The sequence below is a fragment of the Typopeltis vanoorti genome, chromosome 24 (genome assembly GCF_054136105.1).
Source record: "Typopeltis vanoorti isolate ZY-2024b chromosome 24, IOZ_Tvanoo_1.0, whole genome shotgun sequence".
Classification (NCBI taxonomy): domain Eukaryota; kingdom Metazoa; phylum Arthropoda; class Arachnida; order Uropygi; family Thelyphonidae; genus Typopeltis; species Typopeltis vanoorti.
Window position 1 is genome coordinate 51739130 of NC_143572.1, and position 16417 is coordinate 51755546.

General features: G+C 36.9%; 1 protein-coding gene across 6 annotated transcripts in view; it reads right to left on the reverse strand.

Moving 5' to 3' along the window:
* The window catches only part of LOC150093191 (U2 snRNP-associated SURP motif-containing protein), a 467947-nt gene extending 466482 nt beyond the window's left edge, over positions 1-1465 (reverse strand). For 5 of the 6 annotated variants that reach the window (XM_090413350.1, XM_090413354.1, XM_090413351.1 and 2 more), the window contains exon 1: positions 1353-1465. In XM_090413350.1, the coding sequence (XP_090269476.1) occupies positions 1353-1415 (63 nt within the window). In that variant the 5' untranslated portion in view covers positions 1416-1465. The remainder of the gene's footprint in view (positions 1-1352) is intronic. The other variant, XM_090413353.1, reaches the window with a different exon arrangement.
* Between the last annotated feature and the right edge of the window lie 14952 nt (positions 1466-16417).

Here is a 16417-nt window from a genome sequence, read left to right on the forward strand (position 1 = left end):
AGAATGAGATCTTGACAGTCCAACATGGAAATGATTAACCAGGAGTTCAAAGAGTCTACAAAAGTTCAAGTTAATAGTAAGATCCTATAGAGTAAGTCTCAGTTTTTGTGTAACACAGTTTCATATAACCCAAACAGTAGCCATGGTGATCAACAGCAGAGACCACAATGGTGCAAAGAGCATCATGATTGCTCCATACAACACTAGAGGTCTATGATATACAGAGAATAATGGTACACCCTTTTCCAATCAGATGGGCAAGTGTGAGTGCATCATCTCAACTATGAAGTTGGAGGCAGGTGCACTGATCTGGGGCCCTTTCTCCTGAGATGAACTCAGGCCTTTGGTCATAGTATTGGGAAGAAAGATAATGTAATGTTTCCCACATTGTGGTGGTTTTATGGAACAGACCCACATCTCAAAAACAACAATGCACCATGTCATTCATATTGCAGGCTAATGTAACAATGTTTGTGGAAAATATTTGAAAAACTTCACTGACAGCAGTGTTCTGATTGCAACCCAACAGACTGCCCTTGAAACTTTGAGCGAGTCCAATGCATAGAAAAATAGTCACAGTATATAAACTGATCGTCACACCCAAAGAGAAAAGGAACCAAATTACCTAGCTCATGTTATCATATAATTTGTGGAAAGTATACCTAAGAGATGGAATGTGTGATCAGGTCCACATGCTATTGAAGGTGCCAGTGCAATTTAGGGTTCCACTGAAATATCCTCAAATATTTATTTCAACATAGCTTAACTGACTAACTAGAGATATGAACCTTGCTTATCAATCCATTGGCATAGCCTGAGGTATTTGGAATATAGTAACAGAAAGAAGAAAAACAAAAATAAGATAGTACATTAAATCTACCTCCTGAAAAGGCATTTCAGAGATTTTGGAAGTTATGATTTCAAAAAATTAAGAAAGAATAAATTTTGAGAGCATTTACTATTTGGATATGCAAAAATTATATATATTCTTGCAATCACAATTGTTTTCATTATTATTTTTTTTTTTTCGTTTTGTTAAATCGAATGGTGAACAATACTAAATTTTAAATGAACAATCCGAAATACATTTGATTACATATATAAAACAAACAAACAATTACATATATATATATATATATATATAAGGCAAAGGAGAATAGGTTAAATGAAATGAACCAAATTAGACATTCTGGCAACACGATTTATAGAAAACAACAGACTGCATAAATATAGAACAGAAGATAACTTTGTCATTTCAATATATACAAAATATGATTCCCTTAATTTCATTTCAACATGAAATCAGACGGCAAGTGGCAAATATGATTACTCAATACATAATTCGTTCTCACCTGTGCGGTCATAATGAGCTGAGTGTGAATGTTATTTATAATTATAAACAACCGAACATTCATATAACCTATGTACAATAATCCACCATTACATATTACGACTCTAACCGAATTTCAACGAACATTTCCGAAAAGGCGCCACCAGCGCTATAAAATATTATTCGTCATTTTACAAAAATAATATGATATATTTGGGAAATGCTCTGAGCTGTAATTATGCGTGACTATATAACCATGAAGCAAAGTATTATTCTTCAGGTAAAGAATTATAATTCATTCCAAGCTTTCTCCTTTGGGCAGTACAATGATTGTAAAAACTTTGCTATCGTCAAGTACAGTGCAGTACAGTACTAATACTGGTGTCCCTCAAATATTTTAAGTAATCGTAAATGGAATGTGTTTTCATACGAAAACAAACACCAAATCGATAGAAACTAGGTACTTTGAAATAGTAATACTGGAGAGAAAACTGTGAACACTTCAGTACACATGCCTCGTAAAAATAATCTAGAGCCACACAATCCTAACAAGCCATGGAGTTACAGGACCGATGGTGGTGAACGGATGCATGCGGAATATAAAGTGCACGCTAGGAAGGTGACAAGAATGGTCAGGAGATTGGCCAGTCAAGTAGAGGATAATTCAAGGAAATTATTCCACTATATGACAAGAAAGAGAAAGAATAATTATAGCAGGTTAACACTGGTGGATAGTTATGGTAGCAGAGCGAGCATTGTAAAGGATGTAATGGGGTTATTTTATGAGCACTTCATTAATGTATAGCACACTGGTATAAGTAATGCAGTGCAACATGTCGATGGGAAGCCAGTATTAGGAGAATTAGAGTTGAAAGAATCGGGAGTATATAAGGCGTTGATTGGGCTAGATATTAATAAAGTTGTAGAATGAATGACCTATCATCACATATATATTTATGGAGTATACAAAACAGTTATCTATGCCCTTGGCTTGTTATATAATGAAAGTTTTGCTGTGAGAAAGGTTCCTTGAGAGTCGACAGAAGGCAAGATAGTACCACTCCACTGGAATCTAGGCTCTAGGAAAGAGTTTCTAATTACAGAAAAGTCGTAATCAAGATATTAGAGAGATTGGTTAGAGGAAGAATGCACGATTAGGTTGTGGGTACAGCATTCTTTATGGTGGTCAGCATGGATTTGTAAAAGGCAGGTCTTGTTTTAGAAATTGACTTGCATTTTCTGATAAGGTGACGAATTAAATAAGGTAGAATCATATGCGATGATGTTTTTCGAATTTACAAAAGCATTTGATAAATTACCTGAAGATAAGTTGGAGTAAAAGTTGAAGAGGATTGGAATGAACAATATAGGTTAAATAGATCAGAGCCTGCCTCTTTTAACGATGCCAGCAAGTTGCTTATGATGGAGAAGTGAGTCGGAAAAGAGGAAACCAGTAGCGCGCGCGCACGCACGCACGCACGCACGCACGCACACACGCGCACGCACGCACACACACACACGCGCACGCACACACGCACGCACGCACGCACGCACGCACACACGCACACACGCACGCACACACACACACACACACACACACACACACACACACACACACACACACACACACACACACACACACACACACACACACACACACACACACACACACCAGGGTTCTGCTGTTGAGCCTCTCTAGTTTAACCTATTTATTAATGATATTTCATATAGATTGATTGGGGAGCTTTAGCTTTTGGCTGGTGATGCAAAGTTGAGTATATTGAATGAGTACTGCTGACGTTAGTTCCCTACAGGAAGATTTGAATAGATTTGGACAAATGAGTGGGTTAGTTTTAATATGCGTAAGGCGTTGCAATTTGGCATGGAGAGATTTAAGGCTGTTTACAATAAAGCGGATGAGTTTCGAGATGTAGGGGGTGAGAGTTTGCTGTAGAATGAAGGTTAGAGGACATATCAAGTATTGTAAACACTGCACAGTATATTGCCGCTATGATAAGAAGTACTCTAAAAGGTATCGTGAAAGAGATCTTATGCCACTGTATAAAGTACTGGTCGTACCATACTTATACTATTGTGCTCAGATTTGGTCACCTAGTTTTCAGAGTATATGCAAACACTAGAGAAAATGAAGAAGACACTGAAGAAATGATCGCAAATGAATCAATGCAGAGATTATGCAGAAGAAATCATGTGGGGTTTGAAGACCTATGCAATGAATTTGATGGGACAAATAACGCTGAAGGACTATACTTAAATGGATTCGGAGATAGGGTTTCCGATAACATTTTGAATGTCGGCAATGTGCATGGGCAAAAATCAGGAAAACTAAAGCTATTACCATGGATGCAGGTAAGTGAAGTGCAGTTCCCTATGAGGTGAGAGAGTGAAGTAGGAATGATGAAAAATGGGGAATCTAGTCTCTCAAAAGATGAAATGTAATGGAGGTTTAAACAATATATAAAATTAATTCGCACTTTAAGGAGTGCTACAGTTTGTGTATACTAATGTCAGAAGTATTAGGAATTAGTGAGAGGAGTTTTTTTGGCATTTCCTAGTACAACCTCACCGAACGTTTTAAGCAATAATGATGCAAAAGGTTTCAAAAATATTGTCATATTTTTGTGACTTGTTTTTTTTTCACTTACCCCATCCAATGTTATAAAGCATTGTATAACATCAGTTCTTCCACACGCTAAAATAATTTTTAAAGAAATGAAATTTGTATCTAAACACACAAGGTCCTTTCGTAAATTTTCGAAATGTTCGGGAGGGACTTCGTGTTGCGTTTTGCCACGTTTTAAGATTTTTATAGCATACAGTATTTGAATGCAGCTTCTAAAAATGGAACATATTTTGGTGAAACACAGTTCAACATATGCTAATTCTACTGGATATACTGCCACATAAGAGACAATAATGGAGAGGTGATCAGTATAATATAAGCTCAGCCAGTCAAGTTCAACTCCTCACAACCTTTCAGTGGTGTAATTCCACAAACTATGTACTGAAATAACAGCAAATATTGCTGCCTTAATAACATAACTTCCCTCTTTGAAGAACCTGACCACTGAATCCCGCAATAAGTGGCTTTTGATAACCATTACTACCTTGCTGATTCAAGGTCTGCAGTGAAAATAACAATAACAAAGTCAGTAGTTTTTGTTTTCTTTCATACATTATGGATTACGCTTTAAAGGTACAGCAAACACACCTAAAATATTTCCTTCCACAGTGCAAGAGTAGAGTGGCCACTAGATATTGCATGGAATCCAACTGGATCGTAATACATTAGATATCAAACCAACTTACAAATAACAATGCAATCACTTATTCACATGTGGTGCTCACATAATCCAGTACACGAGAAAATAACTGTTGATATCACGAATACGCTGGATGGCGCATACAATATACTTTTTTTCCAAGAAAAATTAATGGCGAAAATATTTTTTTACAAAATAATAATAATAATAAATGTATGTGGATAGTGCATGGGAAGTGGCTGAGGAGCGTTTGAGGAAGGTAACGTCTGACTACTTACCTAGAGTCCGGAGAGTAAATTAAGTGGGAGTTAAATGGATGAATAATACCATTAAACTTCAGCTGCAAAAAAAAAGAGAAACAATTGTGGATGAAATTTAAGGAGAAAGGTGACTTGCAGGCACACGAATAGTACAAAGCACAGGCCAGAAGAGTAACTAGTGTGGTAAGAAAAGCTAAAGCAGATTATGAAAGTAAATTAGCAATGCAAGCCAAAGTGAATCCCAAAAAGTTCTTTCGATATGCTGCAAGTAAAAGAAAAAATGTATACGGCAAAATTATTCTAAGGAATGCCAATGGCAGGGAGGTAACTGAATCAGATGAAATAGTAGAATTACTAAGCGAATACTTTGCACGAGTATATCATCCAGGATGTGATATTGCAGGAATGAGAGAACGAATGGCTGATACAGGAATTGAAGTGAATGAAATGGAGGTGAATAGTATATTACAGAACCTTAATGTAAATACATCTGTGAGAATGGATGGTATACCACCTCGAGTCTTACGGGAGCGGCAAAGGAATTGTCAGTTCCCTTGACTATATTGTTTAATTTAAGTCTCAGCTCTGGGTTAGTCCCGAGGGGATGGAAAGAGGGGTGAAATAATTCCATTGCATAAAGGAGGTTCCAAGTCTGCTGTTACAAATTATCGACCGATCAGCATATCAGGAATCTTTGTCATGGTTTTAGAGATTAAATGGGATACTGGATGGAGGACAGCATGGTTTTGTGAAGGGTAGATCATGCTTCAGAAACTTGCTCACGTTTTATAATACAGTGACAGCTGAGCTGGATAAGGATAATGGATTTACAGTGATCCTGCTAGATTTTGCAAAGGCCTTTGACAGGACATCGCATGGAATTTTAATCAGTAAACTGCAGCACATGGGTATGGATATAGGATTGATGAGAGGGACAGGAGGGTGGTTGATGGACAAATATAAGAGAGCATTTTATTCAGCAGTAGAGTCAAAGGCCTCTGATTAGTGGTGTGCTGCAGGGTTCTGTTCTTGGACCAGCTCTATTTAAATTGTTCATTAATGATTGGGAAAGGATCTGAGAGGAACTGTTCATTTATTTTCTGATGATGCAAAGTTGGGTAGAGCAATTGTGAATGCACATGATGTCAAAATTTTGTAGGATGATTTGGATAGATTGGCAGTCTGGGCTAATGAGAATGGATATCAGTTTAATGTAGTAAAGTGTAAGGTTATGCATTTTGGGGTGAAGAAATTAGCAGCAGTATATCACATTGGTGGAACTGTACTCCAGGAGGTTGACGAAGCCAGAGATTTCGGTGTGTTGGTGGATAGGTAGTTGAAGTTTAGTTGGGCACATAGCAAAAGTGGCTAAATTGCCTCATCAAATCACTTGGTTAGTGAAGAATTCTTTGAAGAGCAGAGATAAGCAAGTTATTGTTCCTCTTCATCGAGCCTTGATAAGCCCCATCTTGACTAGTGTGCCCAGATCTGGGTCCCTGGGTTTCTTGACGAGGAGGTAGAGAGGATCCAGAGGTGAGTGACCAAGATGATAGCTGGTCTATGGAATGAACCTTATGAGAACAGGTTGGACATCTGCGGGTTACAGAAATTGGTTGATAGACGGAAAAGGGGTGATATGATTGAGACATTCAAATTACTGAAGGATTTTTACAAGATTAATTCAGAGGAAAGTTTTCAGAACAGGTCTGGTGAGAGAATTAGGGGCCATCCATAGAAATTAAGCAAGAGTGTTAGAACTAGGTTTTTTACTTGGTGAGTGGTAAATGAGTGGAATAAGCTGCCAAAATTTGTTGTGGGTGTGACTATAAATGAGTTCAAAGCAAAGTATGATAGATACTGTGCGAATGCCGAACAGTTGTTCTTGATATGATGTTTAGGGCCTCTCTCGATGAGTCTAAGGACTCCGTGGAATTGCCATAAAAAATAATAATAAAAGCTAAAAACATGAAAACTACAAAAACCCACGCAATAAAACACTTCCAATTTCTTAATATTAATGGCTTCCACATTGACATAAATTATGTGCATTCTCATTTTTAGCTGATTTAGTCGATCTCTGGCACGGGCAAGCGAGTTTTTCTCCCGGAAACTCGGGTTTTTCGTCTCATAAACTCAATAAAATCAACCGTAGAACTCACATTATTTCAGAGATTAAATACGAGTGTTAGGGTTAGGGACCACGATATGGCGGCACTTGTTGAGCCGTCACTCTTCACTGCGTGCCTCTTAATTAGTGATAGCCTTGGGCCAGCTACCGCTGATTGGGTACCAGTGGCGATTGAACTGCCCACTCAGTCTCCAAAAGTTAGATAGGGCTACAAACGGCCTCACCTACTCCCTATATATACGGGAATAAAAAGGCGTTAGCTGATTTTTTTTTCTCATTTTTAGGCATGTAATTGAAAATGATGTAAAAATAAATTAAAAATAAATAAAAATATATAAAATGTTGCTAAAAATATTTCAAAAATATAAAAAAATTACTAAAAATATAAGAAAATTGATAAAAATGAAAAAATATCCTTCGGCCACTTACGGTACAAATCTACTGTAGGTTTATTAATAATCTCTTGTGGGTGGGAACGATATAAAAAATCTAAACAAAACAAAACAAAATGAACTCGTTACTTTCAGATTACTTCTGCTAGCAGTCTAAACTCCTGTCTGTCTCATCTATCTGAATTACAGTTCTGTAAAACTACATTCATCAGACAGTCATTAGCTCTGTAGATATCGGCGATACTCATTAGTCATGTTTTGAATCTCAATCTGTATGATGCGGATAACCTTTACTCATATGATGATGAGTTAGATAGTCTCATATGGTGGTGGCAGGGTTTTTTATTTACTGAAAATCAGATTTTTCATCTCACAAAACAGGGGCAACCCAGCAGAATAATTTGCATTTACAGACAAAATACATTGGTCTCATTGCCTTAACTTCTTCCTGTACAACATGAAACAGACAACGAAATCAACTGTCATATTCTTGTAACTCCCATAGATTAAAATCTCCATTTTTTGATGCGTTGTGGCTCAGAATTATCTAACACACTGTCTTCATATACACTGCTTAGAAAGAAGTTACCTTAAAAAGAAGTTACAAGATGCACCTTACCCCATGGGCAAGGTGCATCTTGCCATGATATGAGTCACGTTTTTGTAGCGGGTATAAATTGGAGGAATATGATGCTACCAAGTCAGTGTGACTCTATCCTGGGGAAATGTCTACGAAACAGAACTGACGGAGTTTGAAAGAGGCATTGTGATAGTATGCCATGCTGCAGGCATATCTGTTCGGCAAACTGTTTACGAATTGGGCCATCCCGCAATAATCAGTGATACCATACCGCAAGATGGAAGCGCAGGGAGTCAAATACAAGTCCTGACGGCAATGGACGATCCCACCACACTTAGTGAACGTGACGTAGGCCGCTACGAAGGATAATATTCATCAACCAACATATTTAATGCATCAAAAGCGTTCAGAACCGAGGCTCATAACATGGATTTTCATGGTAGTAGCCTAAACTCCTGGCTAATACGAGTGCCTTACATTACCGTACCCTTCATGTAGCGTCATCATGAGTAGTGCAAAGAGCGTGTTTGGGATGTGGAAGCTTTGAAAGCTGTCATATAGATCGAATAATAACGCTACACTCTCTACCGAGGAGACGGGCTGGTGTGGGTGTGACGGATGATTGGTAAACGTCTCTTACCAGAATGCATAGCCCCAACTATGAAATTCAGAGGTGGTAATGTAGAACCTGTTTTTCCAGCCAGCAGTCCTGTACTTTCCATCAGCGTACGATATCGATCAATGGCAATATTAGACCATTCTTCCTGTAGGTATGTAAAGAGGTCCTGGACTGTTCCGATGCGGGCATCCCTTAGCCTCTACGGACGCTCCGGTTCATCTCACACATGTCCAATAGGGTTTAGAACAGAGCTCAGTGGAGGCCAGTCAGTGTAGTGACGTTCATGTCCACAATCCACGCAGTTACAGCAGCAGCCTTATGACACAGTATATTGTCTTGCTAAACGAGGCAATGGTCAGTTTCGTGGAAACGTCACAAAGTGTGAAGCATTCCATTGTCTTGCCTATTCAGATATCTATCGGAGTTCAATGTTCATGCCGCCACAAACAGAGGTCTGAGGCCAAACCAGAAAAAACAGGACCATACGTTCTCACCATTTCTGATTATCCAGTGAGTTTAGGCTAACATATGTACACTTTATGACTCATTGTGATTCATGTTTTGAATGTAATTAACACTCTAATTCCCTGACAATATCCACGTAACATTGTATGAAATATATTGGCGTTTTTGATAATTTTTTTTATATTTTTGTTACATGGGTACGTTGTGAAAGTTATTTAAATATGTCTAGTACTCATGTTCCATTAAAGCTATTTATTTACCATATGCTTTAATGAGATATCGATGCTGATTTGTTGATTCCTTAACTAACTGCATATTGGCGATATTTGGCCTATAATTAAGTGTTGGGATAATTACAAATGCTCTTTGAGGGGGACCATCACTTTGAAATCACACAAGAGAGAAATCGTTGGTTTAGCATGCATTGTTGTAGACGCCACTGACAAAATACCACTTGCCAGTGACGCTTGATGTTAAAAACTTCAGCTAGGTTTGTAAGGATAGGCATGAAGCCAATTGAATGCAGGACCTTCCATGCAACTTCTTAGAAGTCACCTGGCTCTGCTGACATTCCAAGTGTACTTAGATCTCGGGTCATTAAATGCACTATTATTTGCTCATCTTTCAAAATTCTCAAGATTTCTTGTCCCACTGTTTCATTTCATGAAGCAGAAACTGTTACAAACTCCCAAAACTGGCAATGAATAGGTTCCAAAGTTCGAAAGCATTTAATAAAGCATTTAGTCGAGAATTCCTTAAAGTAAATGTTCACCATCTGCATGCCAGTCGGCATATTCATAAAAAAAACTTCATATGAGGCAATTTAGTAAATGCGAATCGACCATCCATTGTAAAGTCGACATATTGTTTCCAAACGCTGAAACAAATTTTAGCTGCCACGAGCACAGAGCTAAAGCTATTAGCGCTGCAGCACTACTCCTGGCTGGAGCTCTGATATGTGAGGTTTCTTTAGCCAGGCAGTTGGCCCATGGGCCAACTGCCACAATCTCATGATCCTTGACTTGAAATTGTATATTGTTGTCTGTATTAGTTTTAGTTCTAGAGTAGGCTATCTTGTTAAAACGATAGTTTTCCAGAGGGGAAGGGAACTTTCCCATGAAAAGGTTAACTAACTCCGCAACAAACCAAAAAAAGACATATTTTTATGTCCCTCTTTGATGATTAGAATCACATCTATCACGGTCTAGTAGTATGGAAACAAACGCAATCTTCCCAGTACCACACAGGTGCCTAAGATAACTAATTAAATGAAATTTATAAATAAATTAAATTGATAAATCCTGTAAGGGCTTTTCACACGTCAAAGAGCCTAAGTGCAACCAATTTAGCATTAAATGGAAATCAATAGGCAGCTGAGGTTTCTCTGGTCATTGTTAATTTAGTTTATTAACGATTGGCAGATTCATGGAGACGACAATAATACAGACAGTTCCCGTCATATCGTGTTCCTAACCAAAACTACTATTGTTTTTATGTTGGTTTTTCTGAGCTGCAAGGTTATGAAACGAGGTTTTTTGGTAATGCTTATGTCAGAAGCTTAGGGATGAAATGAAAAAGAAAAAAGCTAACATCATGTTACTTTACTTTATTTTATGCTTTAAAGTCTTTTTAGGCTTTTTGTCCTAACTGGAACACAAAGAATGCTATAACTGGTAAAAAGTGTAATGCACAATGTAATACTTTTTAAGAGGAAGCTTCCCACAAAATGATGGAAACCTATTGTGAAATATTACACTGGATGTACAAAGAATTGTATAATCATGGAGCCTTTTGTTTTAATCAAACCAACCAAACCTTTTCGAACTACTATAGCTTCCCAAGAAACAGGATGGTCATGGTGTCATCTAGCTGGCCTAATTGCATTAGCAAGCATCCACTGCAATTAGATTGGAGTGTGTTTGTTTTTGTAATTGAGGCCAAAAGAACTAAAGCTACGAGGCCAGTGTATTAGGTCTCTTAATTGCTTCGCTGTTCTTTCTGGCTTGCCTGTTTAGCAGGTTAAAAATCCTCGAGTTTCATGGGATAAAAGAAACCAAAACCTCCTACAATTATTTTAGGCTAGCTTGCTCATCGTCATTTGCAATACACTTATAAACAGTTTTTCAACTGAAGGAGATTTACCATCTAACACGAGAAGAATTGATGGTTCTTCAAGTTTTAGATACAATTCGAAAATAGATCTTTCCAATCCTAATAATTATACTAATTTGGGATTCAAACGCACAGAAAATTAGTTGGAAAGCACCTGGTATGGTCATCTTGGCTAGAGATGGAAAAATAAGTGGAAATAATTCGAAGTAAATACGGTATAAGTTTAGTACCGTATGTACTCGAATATAGCTCGCCGTCGTGTATAACTCGCACCCCTGATTTTACTTTACGAAAAAAGAAATTGAAAAGTTTCGTATACCTCTCACAAGATAAAAGTCTGTACACGTTTACGTTGGAGCAATAATAACTCGCTCTCCGCGGTAAACAACACACCCTCCCCAACAGCTACTATACTGAATAAGGTACAAATACACTTGCAGTCTGTGTAATATATATGTCAATAAATAGTGCAATTAAAGGCAACTGGGATAAAAAGGACTCTAACTAATGAATCACATGTCCCCTCCCACAGAAACTATGCTGTATAGACTCAAGAAAAATCACATGTTGCACTGGCAAACACAGTAACGACTAAAAACTATTGTCCAATTTTTTCCATTACATGAAATATGCCTTTGTTTGATAGCATTTGAAATTTTCGATGTCATTAAGACAGATCACAAAGGCTAATTTCAAATAAAATTCTACCACGATTTGAAATATGCCATATAATGTGTGTGTGAGTCTTTTATTCATGTTATAGCCCTTTCTAACTTTCATTGCCTGAGATTTCATAGCTAAACTCCACTTAGTCAATCAGATATAGCTGGCCCAAGGTTATTTCTAATTTTAAATGTCACACAGTAAAGAAACAAGAGAGAAGAAGCCATCTCGTGGTCCTTAACACTAACAAAATATATCATGATCTGAAACAGTGTAGGTTCTGCTGTCGATTTTCTTGAGTATACAGCAAGGAAAAAAAAAGTAGTTTCGGGAGGAAAACCTGCATGGTGTGCCACAGGACTTCCCCAGACACCAGTCAAATAAAGGATTAGAAAAAAGTTTTCTAACCAGCGACCGGAATCTAATTTAGAAAGTTCTTTCTTCTTGGAAGTCTAGAGGCAAAACGCTATCGCAACAGAGCCACATTGTTCTTTCATAGTATTGCATCTCCTAGTCTTTTGGTATATTTTATATCTTGAATTAGTAATAATGAGAACTTATAAATTATTCCTACTTTGTCATATGGTAATAGATTGAATATGTCTATATATATATCTAAATATTTTTTGCATCAGAAATACTACCACACACACACACACACACACACACACACACGCGCGCGCGCGCGCGCGCGTTCTGTTTTCATTTGTAGTCAAACGTCTTTTTGAAGCTCTAATTTCTTACTTTTATTATTATGTCATATTTAAACCTTATTATATGCTGAGCAATAAGTGCCCATGCTTTTGACATCGTATGTGATTTATTTCCAAGAGTTAGACAGTTACACAATGTTACTAGCAGAGTACGGAGGGAATGCTTTCATTATTTGCTATATGAAACAGGAAATGAAGTGAACGTCTCATTATTGCTGTAAGTTAATTTGACCCAGCGGATTCAGGAAAAAAAAAAAAAAATCCGATATATGATTTTATTGTTTCGATGATTTAGAGAGGATTAACAGAATATGGAAATAGATATTTCTTTTTGTTTAACTAATGTATGTGTGAGCATTGTATAAAAACTATTTGATATTGTATCTATATGAATTAGGATCAACTGTAAGACCAGAACTGCATTCTTTTGATACAAATGCTATTTTCACAGCGAAGCGAAAGCGCCACTAATGACATAAATAATATCTGATAATATTCCGCTGCTATTATTATTAAATTTATTTAATAAAAATATCTATTTTATTAATTAAAAAAAAATAAATTCATAATCATCAAAAAGAAATAATCTGTTGAATTATTTCGAAAATAATTTAATTAATGTAGAATATTTAGCTATTTTCGAAATATATTTTTTGAATGTTTTCTTCACATATTTTCATTATTGATTTATTATGTATTTTTTATTATTTCTTTATTTTAGACTTCTAATTTTTTTTTATTACTTAGTTGTTTTCTTCTTTTTGATTTGATTTAGCCTAGATGTTGGGCGATTATTCGATTTTTCTTTAAGCTTTAAGTTTTAAGCTTCCCTCATGGAACATAACTTTGCTAATACCTTACTCTCGTCCCAGGTGAAGAGTAATCACGTCTATTTAATCTACCAAGTTATTTCCTGTAATATTCAAATCGTGGCAATAATGCTGATGGAAGTTTTCGTTTATATGTTTTCATGCTATTTTTGACAGTTACTTTATTAACGGTAATGAATATTAATTTTATTAAGTGCAGTGAAGGCTAGTAGAATTAAAAGAAGATATCTCTAGCTTCTGTCTGCTAACTATCATGCCTCAAAACTTACAAGTAGCTAAATACTTCAAGAAAGCAACGAATTTCTCTAGCCGACTAGAGGAGCTTTTATTAATCCTTTTCTTTTTTGGTTCCCGAGTTAGTTGACCTCTGGCATGGGCAAGCGGGTTTTCTTCTCCTGGAAACTCGGGTTTTTTTTTTTTGTCCCATAAACTCATGAAAATCGAGCTTATAACCTACACTATTTCACACCATAACTTATCGTGTTACGGTTAAGAACCATGAGATGTCAGTACTTGTTTGCAAGTCTCTTCATTGGATGCCACTTAAAATAGCGATAGTCTTAGGCTAGTTATATCAGAATGACAACCATAGGAGATTGAACTGCGCGCTCAGTCTCCAAAAGTTAGATAGGACTAAAACAGCCTCGTCTCCCTATAGGGGAATAAACGGCGATAGTCGATTATTATTATTTGTTAACTAATACAATACTAAAATCATCTAATGCTGAAAATTGTACCAGCTACTTAAAATCGGATTTTCAAAAATTTTGATGGTTTTTGCAAATGTCACCTTCTTTATTGGCAAAATATACATAGCTGTTGTCGTTTCTCTGTTAGAAATTTTAGTGTCATCCAAAAGCATTTTAAGTTTTTATTGTTCAGACAATAATGACAATGTAACATTGTATTAATGATTAAAGCTTCAGCATGCATATATTGCTCAAAAACAACAGTTTGTATTCATGACATGTTAGAATATTATGCATAATGTTTTAAATTAGCGGCGAGCATCTTAGCGCTGAGCTACAGAACCAAAACTTATTTTGGTCGAGATAATGTTACTTTTCTCATTGTAGATCCAAGAAGAACCTTGGATCTACAATGTCATATCTTCTTAGTAAGAAGATATGACAAAGAAATAGAAGATATAGAGAAAGAAAACTACACAGACTGGATTTAGGAACTTTTACTATGTGTGTAGATCATATAAACATTACTTACGCAGCATATATGCAAAATACTTCGTCACCTGCGTAAACACCTGTTAAGAATGCTGTTGGCCAATAAATTTCAACAGTGTTGGTCATAATACTCGAAAAAAAAGAGAATTCTGAGAGAGTGGCGTAATGGCGGTTGCCAAGTGTTTATATAAGAAGCGCCTCCGTAGCGCAATTGGAAGAACGACGGTACATTGCGCCCTTCGAGTGGAATAGGCTTAAGTTCGATTCTCGTCGCGACGGGAGGAATCTTTATCTGGTCGATTTCAGTCGATGGTGAGTTAGCCGATCTTATACGGAGGTAGCAGGGTTTTTTCTCCCGGAAACTCGGGTTTTTCATCCCGCATACATACAAATCGGCCCTTCAGAACACACGCAATTTACAGACAACAATTACTAGTTGTGGTGGTGTTGGAGGTGGGCGGTAGATGGCGTTGATTCGTAGTAGAGGTAAGGTGTAGAGATAGTTGAAGATGTCCTCCCGCGATGAGTCTTCGGACTCCTTGGAGGTATCAGGAATAATAATAATAATAATAATAATAATAGTGTAAGTCACAGGTTGCAGACAGATTCCATCTGTCAGTCTTCACCCTTAGTGAGCCCGTCTTTAAAATGAAGCAAGGCATTGAGTTGGGTAATGCAACTGCCACCATCTCTTAGTGCTAAATCCTAATAATTGTGTTAATAGCTGTAAAACTGTGAGTTTTACTATCGATTTTTGCCTTGCATGATTAAAATCTCGAGATCTGAGAGGAAAATCCCCTACTTGGCCTAGCCAAAGTTCAGCTAACTCGGGAAATAGCCAAAGAAAGACCTAAAAACGATTCATGGATTAGACAACTAGACTCGAACCTTCTACAGTCTTTTTTCAAACATCTCTGTGCAATAGAAGCAAATGTAATTTCCACAGTTACACAATCTCAAAACTGTTTAATTGTAAAAAAAAAGAAAAATAATATTATTATACTGAGCCTGGATAGTTCACGGGAAGTGATGCTTGCATCCTCTGTGCTAGACCGCCCAAAGGAGGATTTAAGTTCAAGTCTAGTCGCCGACTGCAGGAACTTTTTAAAGCTTTTCTTCGGCCGGTTCTCGAGTCCGTAGATCTCTGGCACGAGCAAGCGGGTTTCTCTCCTGGAAATTCAGGTTTTTCATCCCATAAAATCAAGAAAATCGGCCATAGAGCTAACACTATTTCGGACAGCAACATATCCTATTAGGGTTAGATACCAAGAGATGGCAGCACTTGTTTGTCCGTCTCTTCATCGGTATCTGCTTAGGATGACTGATAGTCATGGGTCAGCGATTTCTGATTGGCTACCGGTGGAGATTGAACTCACTCAGTTTCCAGAAAGCTAGATATGGTTAAAAGGTCTCGTCTACTCCCTACAAGGAAATAAATGGCGTTCGTTGGATTATTTTATTAATATCATACATGGAATAAATCCAAAAGTTAAGCTATTGACTTCACTTAAGTAAAACCTCCTGCCGTTCTTTTATATGATAATTATTCGTGTTGTTTTCATTTATCCCTTTTGTTAACATCCACACACATGTACGCCTATGTATGTGATCATACTCAACAATTACTTTCAGTTTTGCTGGAATGTATACATGATATTAGGTCACTTCTGAACAACTGCTTATCCTAGTAAATTCCAAATATCCTTTCCTTAGAATATTATTCACTATTATTTGGAGTGGCCTACCAGAAATGTCTTTAAATTTTTTGGGGTTTTATCGTAGAGAACAGTTCTCATACTTGATAACTATCCCCTTTGCTGATATAAATGTCTGCTTCTGTCTTATGTCTTTTAAAGAATT